The sequence below is a fragment of the Pseudonaja textilis genome, chromosome 12 (assembly GCF_049901715.1).
Source record: "Pseudonaja textilis isolate UNSWEBS1 chromosome 12, rPseTex1.2, whole genome shotgun sequence".
Lineage (NCBI taxonomy): Eukaryota > Metazoa > Chordata > Lepidosauria > Squamata > Elapidae > Pseudonaja > Pseudonaja textilis.
This window is the reverse complement of record NC_142001.1, coordinates 4,787,022-4,810,817: the sequence shown is the minus strand read 5'-3', so window position 1 is coordinate 4,810,817 and position 23,796 is coordinate 4,787,022. Positions and strand designations below refer to the sequence as shown.

At 47.8% G+C, this 23,796-nt stretch overlaps 1 protein-coding gene across 2 annotated transcripts in view; it reads left to right on the top strand.

Annotated features, from left to right (window-relative positions):
• Window positions 1-21,405, top strand: part of LOC113453240 (pre-mRNA 3'-end-processing factor FIP1-like) — a 36,382-nt gene extending 14,977 nt beyond the window's left edge. Inside the window, exons 7-15 of one of the 2 annotated variants that reach the window (XM_087940874.1) lie at window positions 60-190; window positions 3,078-3,202; window positions 4,840-4,945; window positions 7,541-7,709; window positions 9,285-9,342; window positions 10,802-10,857; window positions 16,200-16,362; window positions 18,741-18,902; window positions 20,976-21,405. In XM_087940874.1, coding sequence (XP_087797000.1) covers window positions 60-190; window positions 3,078-3,202; window positions 4,840-4,945; window positions 7,541-7,709; window positions 9,285-9,342; window positions 10,802-10,857; window positions 16,200-16,362; window positions 18,741-18,902; window positions 20,976-21,108 — 1,103 coding nt within the window. In that variant the 3' untranslated portion in view covers window positions 21,109-21,405. The remainder of the gene's footprint in view (window positions 1-59; window positions 191-3,077; window positions 3,203-4,839; window positions 4,946-7,540; window positions 7,710-9,284; window positions 9,343-10,801; window positions 10,858-16,199; window positions 16,363-18,740; window positions 18,903-20,975) is intronic. The other variant, XM_087940875.1, reaches the window with a different exon arrangement.
• The last annotated feature ends 2,391 nt before the right edge of the window (window positions 21,406-23,796 follow it).

Here is a 23,796-nt window from a genome sequence, read left to right as displayed (position 1 = left end):
GGAAGAGTTGGCTTTCCCCGGAGAGCCCTTTCCGCCAACGCATTTCCATTTCTTCCCAGGTGCCGACCTTTCCGATTATTTCAACTATGGATTCAACGAGGAAACCTGGAAAGCTTATTGTGAGAAGCAGCGCCGGCTTCAGCTGGGCCTGGAGCCTCCGGTCTCCACCTCCACTGAAAACAAGATCACGGTAAAACGCGGAGCTTGGAAGCGGGTTTGGTTCCTTTGGTTCCACCGCTTGACAAGGGGTTTGTCAACCTGCCTGGGCTTGGAACGGTTGGGGGACGTAATCCAAAAGCGGTATTAATGCAGTAGGTAATCCTCGACTTACAACGGTTCATGGCCGTTCCAAGTTGCAACGTCACTGGGAAAAAAGTGACTTAGGACCATTTTTCACATTTAACGACCCTTTCAGCATCCCCATGGCCAAAATTGGAATGCTTGGATACTGACTTGTATTTATGACGGTTCCTGTGTCCTGAGGTCATGCGATGAACTTCTGCAACCTTCTTATAAGCGAAGTCAATGAGGAAGCCCGGTCTGCTTAACAACCGTGTTACTAACTTAACAACTGCAGTGATTAATTTAACAACTGAGGCAAGAAAGATCGTAAAACAGGACAAAATTCAATTAACAAATGTTTCCTCTAGCAACAGAAATGGGCTCAATTATGGTCGTAAGTCAAGGATTACCTGTACAAGAACGTCGATTTTAAAGGCAATGAAGATGAAAAGCAAGTCAGTTTCTGAACTCAACGTTTTGACCCTTTGGAGGGAGACAAAAGGCAATCCGTTGCTTCTAGACCGTGGACCAAACCACAGCCAGATTTAAGATGCCTGGACTTCAAATTCCCAGAATTCCCCTGTCAACTTCCGGGAGTAGAAATCCACCCATCTCAAAGCATGCTGGCTGGGGAACTCTGGGAATTGAAGTCCACCCCTCTTAAAGCTGCTAAGATGAGAAAGCACTAAACTTTTGCTTCCTGTATTAAGATGTACAATTAGGGTTAGGGCCTCTCCTCTCTTCCCACAATAGAAGAACGGACAGAAAAATGGATGGGTTCACCGAGCGAGCAAAATTAATCGTTTCAGTCAGAGAAGAGAATAGATCCAGTTTTGTTTCTGCTTGAATATCTACCTGAGCTTTGTGTTTGAGATAGAAAAGCGTGAAATCTTAACTATGGAATTTGCCAATTAGATGAGTCGTCCTTATAGAAATGGCTAGTATCTAGTAAGGGTGTGAAAATAAAAAATATCGTATTCTACTGTGCTGAAAAAAGTTGGAAGTTAGCGCTTTTCTTTTCCAATTCCCCCTTATCCTACTACAGTTTCCCTTCCCCTTCCTTTCCCTTTCCCATTTCCCTACCTTCTTCATTTTCATTTGTATCTTGTACTATGTTAATTTCAATTACAAATAACGAAAAACAGACTGTACAATTTTGAAAACTCTTGTGCTTTTTGAAGAACTCTTGACAAACGGGGGTATAAAAATAGTCGAAGGCTTTTCAGTCCAATAAAAATAGCTGCTGTGAACACAGAAAGCTCAGGAGTTCCAGATTAAAAATTCGGTCCATCTGCGTCCCTTCTGCAATGGAACCTAACCCCTCTCCACCTTATAAGGTGCTTTACCAAGGTAGTCCTCCACTTACGGCCACAATTGAGAGGAGATTTTCCATTGTTGTTAAGTGAGTCACATCCAACTTTATGACCTTTTACCATGGTTGTTAAGCAGATGATATTGTTGTCAATAACACTGTTGTTAAGTGAATCTGGCCCTCCCCCCCGCCTTGGCTTATAGGAAACTACCTGGGAAAGTCACAGGTGGCAGTCAGACGATCTTGGGACGCCACAACCATCATATACACACAGATGTCCTCCTTCACTAAGCGACTCTTCAAAGTTACAACGGCAGTGAAAAAAGTGACTTATGACTGTTTTTCACACTTACTGTTAGGATTCCGGCACTTAACCCCAATTTAAATCATGAGTCTCAAGCCAAACTTCCAAAATTTCAAAAGGATTTATTGGGAGTCAAACATATCTGGCACTGTCTGGGTGTAGCTGACTCTGAGATGCATCATTCATTGTCACCCTTGACCCTGGTTTTCCCCCACCCCCTGGGGGATATTCTCCAATGGGACACCTCCATAGCCCAGAGTCATCAGTCATGCTCTCCAGTTTGAATTTTGCATGGCAGAAACTTCGGTCACCTAGTTACAATCTTTGAAAACATTTATGGAATGCAAGCTGCCCACTGCTCCCCCCCCACCCATTTCCTCTTGGCAATTCTAAAAAGACCACAGAAATATTTTATGAGTTGACATTCCCGACCGTTATAGCCTCTTGATGGTCGCCTGATTAAAACTCAACCGCTTGGGAACCTGACTCATATTTATGACGGTTCCAGTGTCCCGGGATCACATGATCCCCTTTTGTGACTTTCCGACAAGCGAATTCAATGGGGAAGCCAGATTTGCATAACAACTGTGTTATTCACTTAACAACTGCAGTGATTCTCCTGACAACTGTGGCGAGTAAAATCGTAAAATGGGGCAAACTCACTTAGCAACTGTCTCACTTAGCAACAGAAATTGTGGGCTCCGTTGTGGTCATAAACCGAGGACTACCTGTATATGCCAAATTTTTGTTCTCCTGACTGTGGGGAGGCTGCAACGCTTGTAAGTGTGAGCATGCTGCTTCTCCCAAGTAGCTTTTTCAGCCCAGCTGGATCGGAAGAATCCTCTTGGATGAAGCAGCGAAATGTTTCAAACCAAAGAAAGACAGGAAGCCCAGTTACCATGACTCGACTTCCAGATGGTTGTAGGTCCCCTTTTCCAGTTCCTTTGGAATTTCAAACGGTCGCTAAACGAATGGTTGCAAGTCAAGGACCACCGGTGGCTGCAGAAAAGAATTCCGTCTCCTGGAAAAGCAGCAGGAGCGAAACGGTCCCTCTGTCCGTTTTAAAATCGACTTTAGTTAGTGAGAAAAATGATGGTTTCAATTGGAGGATGAGGAAAAATGTCTCGGATTGAAAAAGTCATGGTGGCCTTGCAATGTGGTTGTTGTTTTTTTCTAAAGGTTCAACAAGGAAGAACTGGCAACGCCGAGAAGGAACCTGAGAACAACATCATCAAGATGGATTTTAAAACTGATTTTGTTGCCCTCGTTGGCGGAAGGATAAAAGCGGGGCCTCCTCCAAACAGGTACCAAAGGGACCCCTCTGCTTTTGAGAGAGGTTTGCTTTCTCCAGGGTTTGGAGCCTTTACCTCCAAACTGACCAAGGCTTCCTAGACCGTAATTAAGCACACGCTTAGTTCAAACAACTCTCGTTTTATTTCAGCGCTGGGAATGATGTTTATTCCCAGCCCATAATGAGTCCCAAACTGTCCCTCGAGATAAGCACCCACCTTTCTCTCCTTTGAATTGCTGCCAACAACAAAAGTGCCAAACTGTAAAAAGCCAACCAAAGTACAAAGTCCACACTGAGCTTCAAGGATTAATCGAAACAAAGCGAACGACTTTGTTTCCTGCAAAGGTTTCTCTACCTTTGCACTTCCTTTATACCTTATGGGAGGGGCAATCACCTCCCAGCCTTACTCCTGAGTTGCTCCTTTTGCCCCAACTGCTCTTGCCTTCTAGCAGCTCTGCGCACACACGCACTGGGAACAGGCTCCCCTGGGTCCTCTGCCTCGCTGCTGCCAGATTCTGGAGGTTCCGGAGTCAGCACCCGACTCCCAGATGGTCCTGGCCTCATCTTTGCATCGGATGCAGGACCCTCGTCCGAGTCCTTCCCAGACTGGTCCCCGTTCTTCCCCACTGTCCGATTCCGCTGCCGTCTGCACCAGCTGCTGGTGAACCACAACACTTACTCGCAAGCAGCTTAAAGTACCCCATGAATCATCTCAGAGCCCCGAACTTCTCCAGATGAAGGAATCTTACACTTCCAGGCAAGCTAGAATTCAGGGAAGCCCAGACCCATCCCCTCCAGGGAAGATCTAGATGGTCACCCAAAGCAAGCTTGGTCAACGCTGTGGGTGGAAAGATGGCCGTGTCCTGAGATTAAGGCAGATCCCTCAGGTTTCCCCCAATCTCAAGGCTTGCCCCATTTTGGTTAGGTGATATAAATAGCAAATGCCTCAAAGCAAAGGGCTCAGCCGCCTGGCCTTTCCAATATTGTTATTTGACCAAATAGTCAAACAAATATTGTTCATTCCCTAGAGCAGGGGTCCTCAAACTTGGCAACTTTAAGACTCATGGACTTTAACTCACAGAGTTCCTCAGCCAGTTCCCTGCTAGATAAAAGTATTGTAACACTCCTGTCTCTAGCATAGCATATAATAATGTCCCCAAAAGCAAGAGGCAGGTCAGTTTTTGATGGTTTTCTGATAGTAAATTCTACTTTATGGAGCTTTATCCAGGCAGTTGGGAAGCAAATGCCCCAATGGGTGGGATTCAAACTTGTTTTACTACCAGTTCTGTGGGCGTGGCTTGGTGGGTGTGGCAGGGGAAGGATACTGTAAAATCTCCAGTCAGAAGTAGGATTGGCCGGTTCTCCAAACTACTCAAAATTTCTGCTACCGGTTCTCCAGGACTGGTCAGAACCGGCTGAATGCCACCTCTGATTAATGCCCACAACACTGCACAAAAGAAAATTGGAACTAAAATCATCATCAAATTGTGATGGTGTATTGGTGGATGGTGTGCCATATGCAGTTGTCACAAGATGGGAGTTGAGTGTGTGTTTACGGCATCCTTTACTCCAACGATGAGCTGTGTTACAGGAAGAACAATGTGATCAAGATCAGCTGCTGATGCTGAATGGGCCTTCTTTTGGAAACAGGAAACTGGGAGGGACAATCGACGTGATTGGTGGACAGGCTGGCACCATCCGGAGGGTAGAAGGAAGGCGGCGTGACAAACACGCTTCTGAAGAAAATCCCATTCAGGTAAGAACTGAAAGGTGGACCTCAAGCCTTGCACCCTCTTCACTTTCAATCCAGATTAGATGTTCCTGATTGGGGTAAGACCACACTTGGGACAGTGTATTCCATTTCTGGTCACCACAATATAAAAAAAGATGTTTAGACCCTAGAAAGTGTGCAGAAAAGAGCAGCAAGAAAAATGATAAGGCACCTGGAGGCTAAACTGTATGAGGAATGGTTGAGGAAGCTACTGTAAGTATGTCTAGAAGAGGATCAAAACGGCCTTTTGATTCATGGCGTACATTCATATTTATGCAGATAGTTGCTTTAGTCTGGCAAGATTCTGTCTGTAGGCAAATAGCAAAGTAAAGTCTTAACAAAGAGAAGGACCAGGGGTGACACAATAGCAGGCTTCCAATATTTGAGGGGCTGCCACAGAGAGGAGGGGGGGTCAGCCAATTCTCCAGAGCATCTGAAGCAGGACTGTTTGTCTGAAAAGGAATAAGGTTTCCTGCATGAGCAGGGGTTGGACTAGAGGACCTCCAAGGTCCCTTCCAGCTATGTATCTTGGTATGCAAGGTTGGATGTTCCTCCTCTCTACTCCATTTTAAAATGTTCCTCTTCCTTCAAACTACAGTATGTTGAACGTCATCTGAAGATCTGTCTCAATGTAGTACATCCCAAAATAATCTTTAAATCTACCGGCACCTTCCTTTTTGGTTTCCTCAAACTATAAATGATCATACTGGAGCCCATCATGATTGTTAAATGACTTAATAATCAGCCGTCGACACCCTAATTAACAACTAAAAGCTACCCACAACCAGGAACTATATACGGTAAATAGAAGATAGAATTACAGAAGGGACCTTGGAGGTCTTGTAGTCCAACTTCCTGCACAAGCAGTGTACCATTCCAGACAAGTGGCTGTCCAGTCTCTTCTCAGAAACTTCTGTGGTCAGAGCACCTACCAGGCAGGCTGTTCCACCGATGGTTGCTTCTCTCCCTGAATAGTTTCCATCCGTTGCTTCTGGTCCTGCCTCCTGGTGCTTTGATAAATAGCTTGACAACCGCCGCCTCTCTGGGGCAGCCCCTCAAATACTGGAACACTGCTATCATGTCTCCCTGGCCCTTCTTTCCACTAGAGTAGACATACAAAATGTGTATGTATAGTGCATGCGTTGTCGGGTGGGATTCAAAATTTTTAACAACCGGTTCTGTGGGTGTGCCCCCCCCCCCCGGCACTCCATTTTTTTTGGCCTGGGCTTCAGGGAAGCCTCCTGGGGGGTCATTTTGGCTCCCAGGAAGCTAAAAAATGGAGCGTGGGGCGGGGGAGGATAGCACACACACACACACACACACACACACCCTTTTTGCTTCCTAGGCCTCAGGGAAACCACCTGGGAGAAGCAGTAAGACAGCGAGAGGGATCCCGGCACAGCTGATCATTGAAACAGCTGATTGTCGGCAGGGAAAAAGGAGGAGGAGTGACTGGGCGGGGGAGAATACAGTGATGTTGGGCATGGGTGCAATGTTGCACATGTGCGATAAGGACTGAGTGGGAAGGGAGGGGTGGGCGGAGAGGGGCGGAGCCTGCCAGGGACACGATTTTCTGGTACTCCGAACTGCGCAGAATCATAACAACCAGCTCCATAGAACCAGTCTGAACCGGTAGAATCCCACTCCTGGGAGTTGTACTAGAACGACAACCCAGGGAACAGCCCAGTCACACAGCGAGACGTTCCCCGAGGATGGGCTCCAGCACAAGCCTGAAAGCTTGGCGGAAGAAACCTTTGGTCCCTACGGCCAACTCAGATTGGATCTTGCGCCCCTGAGGTCTTCAGTGCCGGGAAAGCTCCCGTCCTTATTTCAGTCCTGAAATGTTTCTGCTTCTTGAGGTAAAAAGAGGCAAATATTCGTAGCTCAGGGTTGAAATGAGGGGCCCTTCCTGCTCTCTGGGCTTGGCGGTTTCCTTGCAGAGACAGCCTTCATCTGAGGGCTGAATATGCAGGTAGTCCTCGACTTACAGCAGTTCGTTTAGTGACTGTCCGAAGTTACAGCAGCACTGGAAAAAGTGATTTAGGACCATTTTTCACACTTATGACCTTTGCAGCATCCCCATGGTCACATGATCCCCTTTTGCGACCTTCCGACAAGCAAAGTCAATGGGGAAGCCAGATTCACTTAGCAACCGGGTTACTCGCTTAACAACTGCAGCAACTCACTTAACCATGGTGGCAAGAAAGGTTGCAAAATGGGGCAAAACTCACTTAACAAATATCTCACTTTAACAATGGAAACGTTGGGCTGAATTGTGGTCGTAGGTCGAGGACTACCTGGCTTCAAAAACTTCCATTCTGCAGCCATGAACTCTGAACTAAACTAGGCGAGCGACTAAGGAGACTTGAAACTCTGGAAAGTCGCCTCCTTGTGTCCCCACCAGCATTTCAAGTGTCCTTCAGGGTTGCTTTGATTCGGTTGGGTTTCTGTTGAGGACGTTGTCCTTCCATTCTCCTGCATCCCCCTGGCCTTGCAGTCGGAGGCATTTCCTGCTTTGGGGCTTTCTCTTGTTCTCCTGAAAGCCTCACCTGTTTCATCTTCTGTGCTCTCCCCTGAAAGGTACTTGGAGACCATGGGAGCAAAACCCAGCCTGCTCAGCCCCCTCAGCAGCAGCAGCCCTTTGTGCCCCCGGCAGGCCCACCTCCGGCGTTAAGTGGGCCCCCTCCCCACTTTCTCCATCCTCCGCCGCCACCAGTGGCCTCTGTCCCACCTCCCCTCCATCCTCCAGGTAGGTGTCCCTGCTGGTACAGATACTAAAACCAGAACTAGGACACAAAACCATCTTGGTCGTGAAGTATGAGGCGTCGAGCCAGAAGTCTGCTCTGGCATACACTTGCAGGAGGATTGCCTTGGGCTTCAAACTGGAGAGGATCTTGCTTTTAAATTGTATGGGGAGAATGATTTACTCCTCGGGAGAATTTTTTTTCTGCAGAGAAGATTGGAAAGAGGCCCGTCCAGAAGAGGGAACAGTGCAAGAGGCAGCCTTGACAAAGGATAGCTTAGGTTGGGGTGAAAAGAGAACATCTTCTTCAACTCCAGCTCAGCTCCTGGGCCATCCGCCACCAAGTGGTTTGATGTGGTCTCCTCCCATTTCTTACTGCTTGCATTTCCCTGGCTGGCTCACATCCCTAATATTACCTGGTGGTCTCCCACCCAAGGACTAAAATCAGGTGGTCCTTAGTCTTTCTGAGATTATCTAAAGAAATAAGGAACATTTCTCTTAACCTCGTGAGGCATATCCACACCTAAGCATCAGAGTGGCTTTTTCAAAACGTTCCCATTTTGATTTACATTCAACCATACATACGTATCTTTGCGATCTTTATCCTGGCTAATTTTAAACTGGGTTGTCAATGTGATGTGTAGTTAGTTCCTCTGTACCTATGTACGTGTATGGTGTACATACCACCATTAGTTTCCTGGAAGTAAAGACTCTTTCCTAGAAAAGCAGGGGAGAACCAGGATTTGTCCCAGTCTGAGCTACTCGGGATCTAGAGGTTGCTAAATCAGCAATGCGGTGATTGGGTGGGTTGGAGCCAATGTCAGATAAGCCCTTCCTGCCTTTTTAAGGCATGATCTTCTGCCATGTGTTCCTCACTTGAGACCTTCTAGGAACAAGGGTCTCCAACCTTGGCCACTTTAAGCCTGGTGGACTTCAACTCCCAGAATCCTCCAGCCAGCTTTGCCTTCCCTCCTTCCGAGGTGGGTAAAATGAGGACCCAGATTGTTGGAGGCAATAGGCTGACTCTGTAAACCATTTAGAGAGGGCGGTAAAGGACTGTGAAGCGGTATATAAGTGCTATTGCCCTTCCTTCCTTTCTTCCTTCCACCCTCCCACCCAGCCACCCACCTACCTACCCATCCATGGTGCACAGTGGTCAGAATGCATTATTGCAGACAAATTCTGCCCACTGTCAGCAGTTCGATTCTGACCGGCTCAAGGTTGACTCAGCCTTCCCTCCTTCCAAGGTGGGTAAAATGAGGACCCGGATTGTTGTGGGCAAGAGGCTGACCCTGTAAACCACTTAGAGGAGGCTGGAAAGCACTACAAAGCGGTATATAAGTCTAAGGGCTATTGCTATTTAGCATTATCAGTTGACGGAGCTGGAGGACAGTGCAGTGGGATGACTTGTGGCATTTAGACAGGCAGGTGTTAAGGGATTCCATCACTGGCATAAGATAGGAGGGGAAAGGCGGGGGGTGGGGTTCAGCCTCCCCCCCACAAGAGAAGGAAGGGCTGGCCCTAGAGTGGCCCTCGCGTCTTCCAACGGTGATGACTGATTGTTCTTCTTACTATTAACAGGGCTGTTTCCTCCTCCTCTGGCTCCTCTTCCAGCTCTCTTGATCCCCACGCTGGATGGGTAAGTGAGGCTTCGATGGGCACTGTGGCTGCCGGTTCAGGCCATTTGCTCAGAATCCGGGGGCGGGGAGGGGAACTGGACTTCCAGTTGGCTCTAGCATTGGACAGGGGGGCTTCCTTTGTGGCTGAAACACTTAGAACCTTTGGGGCTCTCTAAGTGTTTAAGGTTGCCGCCCCCTGGCCTAAGGAAAGTACATAGCATATTAAAATAACACACTTCACTTGAAAACGTCACGCTGGCTGGGAATTCTGGTAGTTGAAGTCCACATCTCATCCAGTTGCCACGGTTGAGAAATACTGGTCCGGTTGTAGATTTTGTGCAATCGTTGCACGGATTCTTGGCGTCCCTCCCCATTAAGCAGCGAGTGCAGGATGAAGAGCCAGGGCTTTCTGAACCAGGGGAATAAACGAACCGTGCAAATCGCCGCAATCCCTGGCTTGGATGGCCTAAGGGGATCCCGCGGATTTGGGAGGAAACGCCTCATTTTCAGCAGACTCGTAGAAGTGGGGTGGCGCTTCCGCCTTCAGAGAAAATGTCCAGCAGGGTTAGGGTCCAGCTGAGAAGCCCTGGGAGGAGCCATCTGCTTGGCTGGAAAGCTCCACCCATGCAACTTCAGTACGCTAGTCCTCAACTTACAGTTCACTTAGTGATCAACGGCACTGAAGAAAAGTGACTTAGGACCCCTTTTCACTTATGAAGTTGCAGCCTCCCCCTGGTCACGTTCGGATGCTTGACAGGTGATTCACACTTAATGCCAGTTGCAGTGTCCTGGGGGTCACATGATCCCCTTTTGGGACCCTCTGACAAACGCAATGGGGAAGCCAGATTCACTTAGCAACTGGGTTACTCAACTTATCAACTGCAGAGATTCACTTAACAACCATGGCAAGAAAGGTCGTAAAATGAAGCAAAACTCCCTTAACGACTTGCTTAGCAATGGAACTGTTAAGCTCAGTTATGGTCGCAAGTCGAGGACTAGCTGTATTGGAATTGCTCAGTGCTTTGCATCACCGTGCTGGTCCCAGTGGATAAATCAACCAAGGTATCTTAGCTCAGGCAATGGATTACAGGCGGCTGTAAGAGCAACAGCCCTTAGACTTCTATACCTCACCATCGTGTTTTATGGCATTCTCTGAGCGGTGCACAGAATCAGCAGATCACCAGCAATCTGGGTCCTCATTTTACTGACCTCGGAAGGAAGGCTGAGACAATCTTGAGCTGGTGGGAATCAAACTGCCAAAATGCTGGCAGCTGGCAGTAAGCGGAAGTAGCCTGCAGTACTGCACTCCAACCACTGTGCCACCGCGGCTGCTCTAAGGAATGGAGGGTGTTGTTTCCAGAGAGAATCCAATGAGGATTATCATTTTGATTTTTCCAATTTGATTTTGCAGCCTGACTTAATGATGGGGATTAGATGTTGCTAACCCTTCTTGTGTGTTCTCTCCCTCTCTCCTCAAAGCCAGCCTGCCAGCTACAGCAACCGGCAGCCGCCTCCCTTCGGCTACAACTCCACAGGTGAGCCCCTCCGAGCCCTTGCAGCAGATAGGCGGAGTGGATTGTTGTTTTGCACAACCCACAACGAGTCACAAGGATTGGCCAGTTCAGCTCTTGTGGGTCAGCTCTGGACTCTCCTGTGATTGTCCTGCCTTGGCTGATCGTGGAGGTCATCTCCACCGAAGTAGACTTAGTAGAACGTCCTGCGATGCTGCAGGATTCTGGCCTTTTCCTCCTCTTTCTTCCCTCAGGGCATCACTTGGATACAATTGTTAAACTGGAGTTTTGTGATGATGTTTTTTTATGTGTGCAATTATTATCTCTTCCTTTCACATGTCAATGAATATGAATTTGCAAAGGTTTTCGCCTTTCCGTATATGCCTTATTCTTGTGACCCGAAAAAGACCCCACCCCAAATTGTGTTCCAGTGGATCACCAGGGACTTTTCACTGTGCCTGTGTGTTATTGTTAGGCAGCTGTTACCACTGACCTTGTGTGAAAATACACACCCTTCTTCCTTCAGGCTAAAGCTGTTGCTTCTTTTCCAGCAGAAAAAAAGAAACTTCTGTGCAAAACAATTGCAAGTTACACATAGTTCTGTGCATTTGTATAGGATTAATTTTCTGAATTGAGGACTCAACCTGTATGGGAAAGGTTACCACAAGGATTCCATACCATGTCCAATAATACCTTCTATGACACTTTAATGATACTAACTGATGTATACATATAGATTACCCTACCTTCTCCTGTAAGTCTAATTTCCCAAAGGGGTATCTTGAAATCATGCTGATATCTTCTGGGCCTTCATCCTGAAGGACTTACTGGGGATCAGTGATAATGACCACCTTGACATTAAGAAGTATTTATTACAGCAGGGGTCTCCAACTGTGGCCACTTTAAGACTTGTGGACTTCAATTCCCAGAATGCCTCAGCCAGCTTTGCTGGCTGAGGCATTCTAGGAGTTGAAGTCCACAAGTCTTAAGGTGGCCAAGGTTGGAGACCCCTGTATTACAGTGTTCAGTGAGCTCTGTATAGTATAGCTGAATTCTTGTCAAGGACAGAACACCAAAAGTTTCAGGAATAGCAATAGCCCTTAGACTTATATACTGCTTTACAGTGCTTTCCTGCTCCCTCTAAGCAATTTGCAGAGTCAGCCTCTTGCCCCCAACAATCCGGCTCTTCATTTTACCCACCTCGGAAGGATGGAAGGCTGAGTCCACCTGGAGCCTGGTGAGATTCAAACTGCCAAATTGCAGGCAGCCGGCAGTCAGCAGAAGTAGCCTGCAGTACTGCCCCCCTGTGCCACCACAGAAAGAAAGCTGCTTAACATTTGGTTCTCAGTGCCATCATTTAAGAAGGATTTGGTCGAAATGAAACAGCTGCAGAGAAGGACTGGAAGACATCAAGAGGTTGAAGTCTCCTGAGAAGAGATTGAAGGACCTGGCCCTGTTAATAGGGAAAATATAGAGGGTATATAATAGTCTTCTCCCTTATGCTATAGCTCAGGTCTCAGAATAATGGCCTAAAGCTAGAGAAACGCAAATTCTTATAAATTATAAGAAGGTTCCATCTTGCTTGAGTAGATGCTTGAATTTAAACTTCTGCCTGACTAGGAAAAGCCTGATTCCCACTCCCGATTTGCTTAATGAGGAACGACACACAACCAAGAGGTGTCTTCGGATAAGCAAGTTTCTTCATTTGTTTCAGTGATTCAGGTTTAAAGAGAGCTCAGTCTCAATCATGCCTCTAGTGCAGGGGTCTCCAAGCTTAGCGACTTTAAGACTTGTGGATTTCAACTCCCAGAATTCCTCAGCCAGCCATGGTAGTATCTTCCCTCTTGATGCTTTACAGAAGGCATTCCAAAATAAAAGACTTGGAAGGGTCTTTGGAAGTTTTCTACTCCAACCTCCTCCTCCTCCTTCAGTGGTGTTAGATGCTGCCCTTCTGCTACGCTTGGTGCGAACAAGGTAGCAGCAGAGTGAGATTAGTTTCAGAGCATCCTGGGCTTATGAGAGCAAGTTGATCGAAAGAGGTTTAGTGATTAGAAAGCATTTATAGCTACCTATCCCGTACCTGACAGTCCAAGGCAGCTCACAACATTCCATAAAATCAGACTTGCAAAATCACCCAATACCATTTGGTATCCTATCAGTGTCAGGATTCCAGCAATTGCTCTAATTAAATCATGATTCTTGAGCCAAACTTCAAAAAACTTTGAAGGATTCATTAGAAGTGACATGCTGGCCCTGCCCTGTATGAAGCCAACTCTGCCCTACATCATTTACAGTCCCCTGCGACCCTGTTTTCCCCCCTTCCCCGCTGGGTGTGTCATAAATCAGACTCCCCAATTGAGCACCTTCACAGGCTGGGTGTCATCAATCACGTTCTCCAATTAAATATATTCCTGGGCAAAAGCTCTGGTAGTTTAGTTGCAATCTTTTAAAGAGAAGAGTTGGAATGTACTTTCGCTCCTAAACTGCTGCTCTTCCAGATTTCCTCCCCCCCTCCACCCCTTTTAATGGCAATAATAAAACAGGCATAGGAATGTTTGATGAGTTGACAATCACAGCACTACAGCTGCCCCTCAACTCTGCCAAATTAATTCCCACCCTAGCCCAATGCCCGTGCAAAGAGCCAGGTTTTCATGTCCCTCCTGAAGGGTAATAAGAGTTTGTTGCGTTAAGGGGCTCCGCCACAATTGCTTGACTTTATAATTAGTGTCTATAAGCAAACCACATGAAGAGGTTCAGAACTAGCTATCATCTACCCAGCACCAGTGCTCCTCTTTACACCCCGAAGCTGATCCAAATCCCCAGAGGCTGCCTCCCAGCAGATGCCTTGAGTAGGACTAGTGGTAATCCTCGACTTACAACCAATTCGTTCAGGGACCAAGGTTACAACGGCACTGAAAAAAGAGAATGAGGGCCATTTTTCACACTTACATTTGACCATCCCCCATGGTCACGTGATCAAAATTTGACCGCTTGGCAACTGCCTCGTATTTGTCCTGGAATCCAGTGATCCGCTTTTGCGACCTTCTGACGGGGGAAGCCAGATTCACTAAACTAAGTTAACTGCAGAGATTCACTGAACAACAGTGGCAAGAAAGGTCATAAAATGGGGGCAACGCTCACTTAACTGTCTTGCTTTGCAGCAGAAATCTGGGGCTCAGTTGTGGTTGTATATGGTGACTCCTAGCGGTGTGGATATGGAGGTCTTATCAGTACGAATGGCCGTCTCCCAACCTGCCTGAGCGGATCGGGCACATTCAATAAAGGAGTAACCCCCATGAAACCCCACTGGGTTATTTTTAACCTCCTTTCTTGAGAAAACAGAACTGGGTACCTATCATGTTTTCCACCTGGGAAACCCCACCTGGTCATCCTTCACCTTAGATATGTGCTCCCTTCTCCAGAAAAGATTTTTTTTTCCCCCGCTGGGATTATCCTTGGAGACTGCCTGATGCCACAGCTGTGCCAGGCCGTTGCTGCGGATCGAACACCTGATCGATGACCACCTTGTCCTGCCCTCAGGTGCTGTGAAGAACAGGTGGACCCCTCCCCCTCTTCTTTGTGGCCGCCCCTCAAACACCGCGAGACGGCTCTCGTGTCACCCCTGGTCCTTCTCTTCGTTAGATTTGACTTGGTTGTTCGCCTACAGTCAGAATCTTGCCAGACTAAAGCAACTATCTGCATAAATATGAATACAGGTAGTCCTCGGCTTACGACGACAATTGAGCCCAAAATTTACCAAGTGAAACATCTGCTAAGTGAATTTTGCCCCATTTTATGACTGTTCTTGCCACAGTTGTTAAGTGAATCCCTTCAGTTATTAACTTAGAAACACAATTGTTAAGTGAATCTTTACTTGTCAGAGAGTTGCAAAAAGTGATCCTATGAACCTGGGACACTGCAACCTTCATAGATACGAGTCAGTGGCCAAACATCCCAATTTTGATCATGTGACCATGGGGATGCGGCAATGGTTGTAAGTCGAAAAGCGGTCCCAAGTCACATTTTTCCAGTGCTGTTATAACCTTGAACAGTCACTAAATGAACTGTTGTAAGTCGAGGATTGCCTGTATAGTCTGTGAATCAAAGTCTTGCCAGACTAAAGCAACTATCTGCATAAATACGCATATTCTCCGTGAACCAGGAGGCCATCTTTGTCCTCTTCCTGCCTACCAGACATTCCAAGCTCAGCTTCCCCGTTGCCCTCTGGGGTGATGGAGGGAACAGCCCCTCCCTCCTGGACTCCAGGCTGCATTCCACCACATCAGCACAGGAGTGTGGAGGTTGTTCAGTGTTCAAGCTGATTTCTGATTAAGGGTGGCCATGCGTGGGGTCCACATCTTGATTTTCTGGAGTAGCACAACGATCTCTGACATGCCTATATAGTATGTCAACTCATAAAATATTTCTCTGGTCTTTCAGAGTTGCCAACAAAAGGGAGCGGGGAGTAGTGTTAGCAACTTGCAAAACCGAAACTGCATTCCGTAAATGTTTTTCATAGTTTCCAGGCAGCTGTGCAAAATTCTAACTGGAGAGCCTGATTGATGACTCTGGGCTATGGATGTGTCCCATTGGAGAATATGAATTATGATACACCCAGGGGGTGGGGGAAAACCAGGGTCAAAGGTGACAATGATGTATCTCAGAGTCGGCTACTTCCAAGCAGCACCGGCCTGTCTACTCCTAATAAATCTTTAAGCTTTGAAAATCCGGCTAGAGACTCATGATTTAAATGGGGGTAACTGCTGGAATCCTGACACAGTGCAGGATAAAAAAGGAAGGCGTATACATTCAACATATTTGCCAGGAATCTGGTCACCACTGCTCATATTCATATGGATCAAATTCACCTTCCTGTCCTCGTATTTTGTGGAAAGGTGCTTTCAAAAATAAGGAGCAGGATTAGCCCTTCCCTGTATTGAGGAATGTATGTCTCCAAACCTGGCAACTTTGAAGACTTGTAGACTTCAACTCCCAGAATTCCCCAGCCAGTCAATCCTACTTCCTCCACAAGTCGTAAAGTTGCCATGTTTGGGGACACATACACACACACACACACGCTTTATACCAAGGGTCTCCAACCTTGGCACATTTAAGACTTGTGGACTTCAACTCCCAGAATTCCTGAGCTAACATGATTGGAGGAGGAATTCTGCGAGTTGAAGTCCACAAGTCTTAAAGTTGCCAAGGTTGGAGACCCTTGTTTTAGTGGACTGATAAAATTTCTCTTTTCTAACAAACCTGATCTGGTTTCTACTTTCCTGGCTCCCTTGTGCAAACGATGGCATAGCTCATGTCCTCTACGAGTGTCCGAACGGCTGATGCCAAGCTCTCGTGTTTCTCTCTAGATTCAGGTTTCATCACCTACCCGCCCATTTCCACGTCCCACACTCCCTGGGTGACCACAGTGGACAAGGCCTCCAGCGCTTCGGACAGCGGCCCCTGGGAATACGTGGGCTCAAGGCGAGAGAGGGAGCGAGACCGGACACCCACCACAAGTGAATACAGCAAGTGAGTGCAGCTTCTACCGCAATATTGGTACAGCTACATAATTCAAGTTTGAAACCAAGTGTCATGCCCGTGTCAGAGTCTGAATCCGAGGAGGACGCCAAATAGCCGACAAGGAGTGGGAGTGGGGCTCCGTTGGCTGTGGATGAAACTGGGGAAGGGCAAAGTCCAGCTGGGCAGAGCAGGAAAAAGGTAGAACAAGGGAGAGGGAGGTCAGAGGAAGACTCACCCCCTCTTCATCCTAGGGTACGCAGGGAGGAACGGAGAAGGGAGCAACATGGGTTGTGTGGCTTATGGGGGAGGAAAGGGCCCTGATTCCCTTCATTAGCTGCAGCTGGGAACAGAGTTTATAAGAAAGGCAAGCTGCAAACAGCAGGCTGTTGGGAACAAACATGACTTTATCCTGTGTTGTCATGGCTTATCTGTGTTCCTGGCATCTTCCCAACCGTGTGAGTTTTTCCATGCCTTCAAGTCGGAAATTCTTGCTCCTCCCCTGCCAAACTAATTAGTTCAGTTTGGCTTGTTTGGACTTTAAGGTACAGTTTGTGTTGCTCATGTTTTGGACTTGATTTTCTGCAGCCAAAGGCTGTTCCTGGGAGTTTTTTCTCCAGCCAGAGGTAACCAGGACATTGGGGGCGAAGCTGGAGCTAATAAGTGGACTCCTACTGATTCTCTGACTGGGTTGCCTTTGTGCCACGCCCCTTTGGGTCACCACACCGATGCTGGAGTCACAGCGTAATCATTATAAGTAGTCCTCTACTTACCAAAACAAAGCAGCCCAAAATCTATGTTGTTAAGCAAGGCAGTTGCTAAGTGAACCTTGCCTCATTTTACGACCTTGCCACAGTTGTTAAGTGAATCAGCCCAGTCGTTACCACAGTTGTTAAGTGGCTTCCCCCTTGACTTTGCTTGTTGGAAGGTTGCAAAAGGGAACGTGACCCCCCTGGGAGATTGCGACCGTCATAAATATGAGTCCATTGCCAGGCGTCCAAATTTTGATCATGTGACCAGGGGGATGGTGCAATGGTTGCAAGTATGAAACGGTCGTAAGTCATTTTTTCCCAATGCTGTCGTAACTTTGAATGGTCACTCGATGAATGGTTGTTAGTCAAGGATTACCTGTAGTCATCGTTTTCTCTCTTTCCGGTCAACAACCGGCACACACAAGATCTTGGCTTGCATTTCAGATAAAAACATTGTCCTTTCAAGACAGAAGAGAAAGGGTGAACTGATGTAGGAAGAGCCAGGAAGTTCAGCTTCATAGCTGCTAAGAGACAAGCTTAGTATAATTGCACGGCTCAGCTTTTCTTGGCAGCGAAAGTCACTATTTTCACACTGTAGTGTTAAATCCACAAACTATCACAAATGGGGGATTCTAAGAAGAAGCCACAGCGACAGGAAATGAATAACCAGGTTGAGACTACCTGAGGCCCTAATGATGGCCTTTCGGTTTGTTTTCAGCTTTTATTTGGGCTTAAAAGTAGAAATGGGAGAGGAAGCTTTGGGAGAGAAACCGCTCACACAATCCCCTTCCTTGGACCTCCCAGGTGGTTGGCTGGGATTGGCATTTTAAAAACAGGGATGCCTGTAGCTCGACTCTCGATTTCGGGGTGTGGAGATCCTGTCTGCCCCAGCCAGTTCCTGCATCGTATAGGCATGTTTGTTGTGCTCCTCCAGAAAAATCAAGATGTCGACCCCACGCAAGGCCAACCTTGGTCAGAAATCAGCTTGAACACTGAACAACCACCACATTCCTGTGCTGATGTGGTGGAATGTAGTCTGGAGTCCCAGGAGGGAGGGGCTGCTCCCCCCACCCCTCCAGAGGGCAAAGGGGAAGCAGAGCTTGGAATGTTTGGTAGGCAGGAAGAGGACAGGATGGCTTCTTGATTCATGGAGTATATGCACATTTATGCGGATCGTTGCTTTAGTCTGGCAAGACTTTGTCTGTAGACGAAAAGCCAAGTCAAGTCTAACAAAGAGGAGGACCAAAGGTGACATGATAGCAGTCTTCCAAAATTTGAGGGGCTGCCACAAAGAATAGGGGGTCAACCTCTTCTCCAAAGCATCTGAGGGCAGGACAGGAAACAATGGATGGAAGCTAACCAAGGAGAGAAGCAACCTGGAACTCAGGAGGAACTTCCTAACGGTGAGAACAATTAACCAGTGGAACAGCCTCCAAAAATCATGGGTGCTCCATCACTGGAGGTTTTTAAGAAGAGACTGGACATCCACTTGTCTGAAATAGTACAGGGTCTCCTGCTTGAGCAGGGGCTGGACTAGAAGACCTCCAAGGTCCCTTCCAACTTCTGTTACCCAGTGGTAGTCCGCGTGTTGCTCTTGGATTTTGAGCCTGACACCCATACTTCGTTCTTCTCTCCTAGTGACGATGAGAGGTACCGTTATTACAGCCGTGAACGCAGTTACGATTTTGAGCATGGTGACTACCGCCGGAGTAGAGATCGCAGTCGGGAGCGAGAAGATCGTCACCGGGAAAGGAGGCACAGGGACAAAGAAGAGAGCAGCAAACATAAATCGTCTCGGCGGTAAGTCGTTGGCTGTCCTAGGCTGGCTCCTCTTTTTGGGTCGGGCCAAATGCTTTTGAATTTAGTGACAATGCAGGTAGTCCTTGACTTACGACCACAATTGAGCTGAGTGAGCTTTTGCCCCATTTTACGACTTTTCTTGCCACAGTTTGTTGGGTGAATCACTGCAGTTGATAAGTTAGCAATAAGTTAGCAATAAGTTGTTGTTGAGTGAACCTTTGACTTTCCTTAACTGAAGGTCACAAAAGGGGGCACACTGTGACCGTCATAAATATGAACCAGTTGCCAAGCATCTGGATTCCGAGCACGGGGATGCTGCAAAGGTCGTAACTGTGAAGAATGGTCATAAGTCACCTTTTTCAGTGCCGTGGTAACTTTGAATAGTCACTAAATGAACTGTTGTAAGTTGAGGACTTACCTGTAGTAGTGCTGAACTGTATTCCAAACTTAAGTCTGAGTTAGTGAGAACAAACTTCTACTTTGCCTGCTCTAGTGAAAAGCTCCTGGTCGGCTAAAGGTTGCTCCCCCATTGTGGCTCTCCTTCAGCTAGACTTAGAGTAAGTTCCTCAAAGGCCCTGAGCCTCCACCAGAGGGAACCTCTTGGCCAGCATGGATTGCCGTGAGGTGCAGCTGACGAGGGAGGACTGGGGGAGGCGCCAAGACAACCCTCAGAGAAGGGAGCCTTGAGCCCTGGTCAAGAAAGCTACTTGGGAAGACTCTCTCCATCCAGCCCGGCCTGGTTCACCTGAAGATAAAGGGAGGAGGAGGAGGGAGTTACTAAAACTTTACAGTGAAGGTAGCCCTGATCTACAGGTAGTCCTTGACCAGTCCTTTAGAGACTAGGTGGATCTACCTGGGGGTTACCTATGACCCAGGTTCAAAATTCCAATGGTTGGGCCCCCTCAGTGCTCACCTGTAGCACTTAGCCACCAGGTCACACTTACACCTGTTTGCAGCGTCTCAAGATCGTATGACAGGGATTTACGACCGTCATTCACTTCCGATTTCTGGCAAAAACTGCCACTGGTTCGCTTAATGACCGCCAATTAAGATTTGCTTAATGACCCAGGTGATTTCCTTAAATTTTATGCAAAAAAGGTAAAGTCACATGACCAACCCATTTTATGGCTACCATGGTAACTTGCAACCATGGTAGTCAGGCTCCACGATGGTCCTCCTTCCTGAAGGGCTGCCCCCCTATCCCTTTTAGTTTCTCAGGCTGGTCTGCCTTATAGGGCTGAAGAAGGGCTGGAAGGAGATCTGCGCTAAAGCAGGTAATGAGCGTGATCCTCCCAGGGAAAGCATAGAATCACAGGGCTGGAAGGGGCCTCAGAGGTCTTCTAGTCCAACCCCTTGCCCAAGGCAGGAAATCCTATACCGCCCCAGTAAAGTGGTTGCCCAGCCTGTTTTGGACCCCCCCAGGTGTCCAATGATGGACGCCCAAGAGCCCGGGAGGCAAGAGGCCCTATTGAAAACCTGTAGTTTTCAACCTCCTTTGAAACGGAATCGATCCTACTCAAGGACTCTCTTTCACCTTGTGGGAATCTGGGGAGCAGGCAGGCAGGATGGGGGAGGTTTATCCACTTGGAGACCCAAAAGTGTTTTTAAGTAACGGCATCTATTTCACAGGCCCTGTTGACTAGCCCGCTGCCTTCTGTTCTTTTCAGAGACTGTAGGTATTTTTCTCGCCTGCCACAATGTGGAGCAGCTACTGATTTCTAAGATGGTACGGAATCCCTTTAAGAAGGGGTAATTTACCTTTCTAGGCTAGGGCTTAAAAAGCCCAACGTCCGCAATTTCGTGGATGAAGGCAAATATTATACACACATCCCAGGAGGACGTTGCAGGATCCAGTCTGGGTGGGTCACTGGGACCAGAGGGTTACGTCTTCCAGGCTTTCAGACTGGGGCTGGAGGAGCCCATCCTCGGGGAACGTCCGTCTCCCTCTCCCTGTCTCTCTTTTGGCGCGCACAAGAGAGATTCCCGGATGACCCACCCGGACCCGATCCTGTCTCAACAGAGCGCTGTTGCCTGGCTGTCACTGGAGCTGACACTCTGCTTCTTTCCCATCAGCAAGCAGCATGAGGGCGAAGAAGGGGAAGGCCACCGCCGACACAAGCACAAAAAGAACAAGCACAACAAAGAGGAGAAGGAGGCGAGCGAAGATGGACTTGCAGGAGGAAACGAGCAGGACGCCAAGGAGTAGCGCTCCTGGACTCCCTCCGCCAACCAGGAGGGGTGCCTCTCCGGCCGACGTTTCCCTTTTGGGTGGCGCCCAAACATGGACACGGGTTGAGTCGCCAACGTGGGAAGCCAAACGGCAGGACTTTGAGGAGAGGGCCCCAACCCAGCCCCCTCTTGGCCTGGAGGGCTTCTCCAGGCAGGCCAACTCCATCGTTTCAGATCCTATGGCTTCTGATGGGAGTCCGCTTCAGCAGGAATCCCTGCATTTAGAGACTAGGACAATATTGGGCAATTATTACGGTTTCCCCCTTTTTTAAAAGAGAAGCGGGGCAGCAACCCCACGGAGCTGTTTTGGTACAAGAAGAAACCAGTGTTAAGTCATCCTCCCCGCCAGGCATTCCGGCTCCTATAAGCGAGTCCCATTTCTCCTTTGCCCCTTAACTGTAGCTTTTGAACTCTGGACTTCGTTCAAGGAAAAAGCTTGGTGGGAAACCACAAGTCAGTCCCTGGAGCAGTTCTGCCCCTTGAAACGCCCAGCTTCTCCAAGAAGGCCCTTTCTAGCTAGGCACCTGGAGTCTTCCAGATCAGAGTGTTTTATTATGACCACTTCGTGGTGGATTTCAAAGTCGGCCTTAAGTAGCTTGACAGAAGCTACTTACTTATCAAGAGCCTCTTTTTTTTTTTTACCCAAATGAATTTAAAAACCGGCAATTTATCCGTCTCAGAGTCGCTTTTCACAACTCTTGAAACACTAAATGTAGACCTAGGATTTGTGGTTTTCCTTTGGAAAAGAATACGTGGGAGTCTCTCTTCAGGTCATCGCTCTTTTGCGCACATCCACCCTTGCATTAACCTTCCACCCGTGGGAAATGTTTAAAAGCACTTCCTAAAAATCATTTCAACTTTATACTTTTTTTGTATTGTAGTTATGCGAGTTTGAGTGTTTATATGAAACTAACAACCCTGGACACATGAGCCAGTATACCCAATGTATTTTGATTTGTATGCTATGATGATGCAGTGAATGGGTCAATAACAGGAAATATGTAGGGAAAAAAAAACTTTTGGGGCGGGTGGGTGGGAAATGGGATTAGTTTCTGTGTGGTCATGGCATCTAGGACTCGATGAAAGCAGCACTTAATACTAAATTTTACACTGCAAACTTAATTCATAGAAGCTTGCTGGCTGTTTTGTTTGTCATATAGAAGTACTGTGTTCTTAAACCTCTTGGATGATGTAGACCCAGTGTGCTCAGGAGGACAAACTACGGCCCACACGTTCCTATTTCATTTTCTGGACCAGTGTTTCTCACAACCTTGGCAACTTGAAGACTAATCAGAATAGAATAGAGCTGAAAGGGACCTTGAAGGTCGTCTACTCCAACCCCTGCTCTAGAGGAGACCCTATACATTTTTACACAAGTGGCTGTCCGGTCTCTTCTTAAAAGCCTCCAGCGATGGAGCACCCATCACTTCTGGAACCAAACCATTCCAACGATTCATTATCCTCACTGTTAGGCAGTTTCTCCTTAATTCCAGGTTGCTTCTCTCCTTGATCAGGTTCCATCCGTTGCTTCCTGTCCTGCCTTCAGGGGCTTTGGAGAATAATTTCACCCCCTCTTCTTTGTGGCAGCCCCTCAAATCCTGGAACGCTGCTATAGTGCGAGGGCCAATTCTGGAAGTTGGTCCTCAGATCTTCCAGTTATCAAGATTGAGAAACACTGCTCTGGAGCCGAGGCAGCACGCAAAATCAGCCCACCCACCCCCACTCCTGGTCTGCGGACAAACCTCTCCCCACGGAACCAGTCCCTGGTGGCCAAAAGGTTGAGGGCTGCTGGTTTAGAGCAGGGGTCTCCAACTTTAAGACTAGTGGACTTCCAACTCCCAGAATTCCTCCTCCAGTCATGTTGGCTCAGCAAAGCTGGCTGAGGAATTCTGGGTGTTGAAGCCCACAAGTCTTAAAGTTGCCACGGTTGGAGACCCCTGCTCTAGAGCAGTGGCCCCCAAACTTTTTTGTGCCATGGCCCGGTACCGGCATCACAAAATGATCCGTGGCCCGCTACCGGCATCAGCACGCATGACAAGGCAAGGCGAGCCGAGCGACCGGCCAGCCAGCCGTCTCCCGCTTCTCCCTGCCACCTTCAACTCCTCCTTTGTACCTTTGTCGATGGGCTTCGCTTCGGGACGGTCGCTCGGCTCGCCTTGCCTTGGGTGCTGAAAGAATCCTCGCGCCTTAGTTTCGTTCGAAGCCGCCCCCCCCCTTCGATGAAACTAAGGCGCGAGGATTCCTTCAGGACCTAAATGCCACTTTCCAACCGGAAAAGCTCACCTGGAAGCACTTTCTTGTCAAACAAGATGGTGGCGCCCAGCAAACCGGCGGCCCAGTAGGAAATGTTCCACGGCCCGGTACCGGTCCGCGGCCCGGTGGTTGGGGACCCCTGCTCTAGAGTACTGTTTATGTGTGGACTTCAAATCCCAGAATTCTTTGCCATGGCCCTGCTGGTTGGGGAATTCTGGGAGTTGAAATCTGCACATTTTTTTAAGGTGCTGAGATCAAGAAACAGTGGCCTAGACATGGTGTGTAATCATGGAAATGATACTCGGAATACCCAAAACAAATTATAGGCTCTCCAGACAAGGTTCGTTGTTTTTTTAAAGAGCTTTTTGTTTAAAAAAAAAACCTTCAGCAACTTGGTTGTCTCAACGACTTT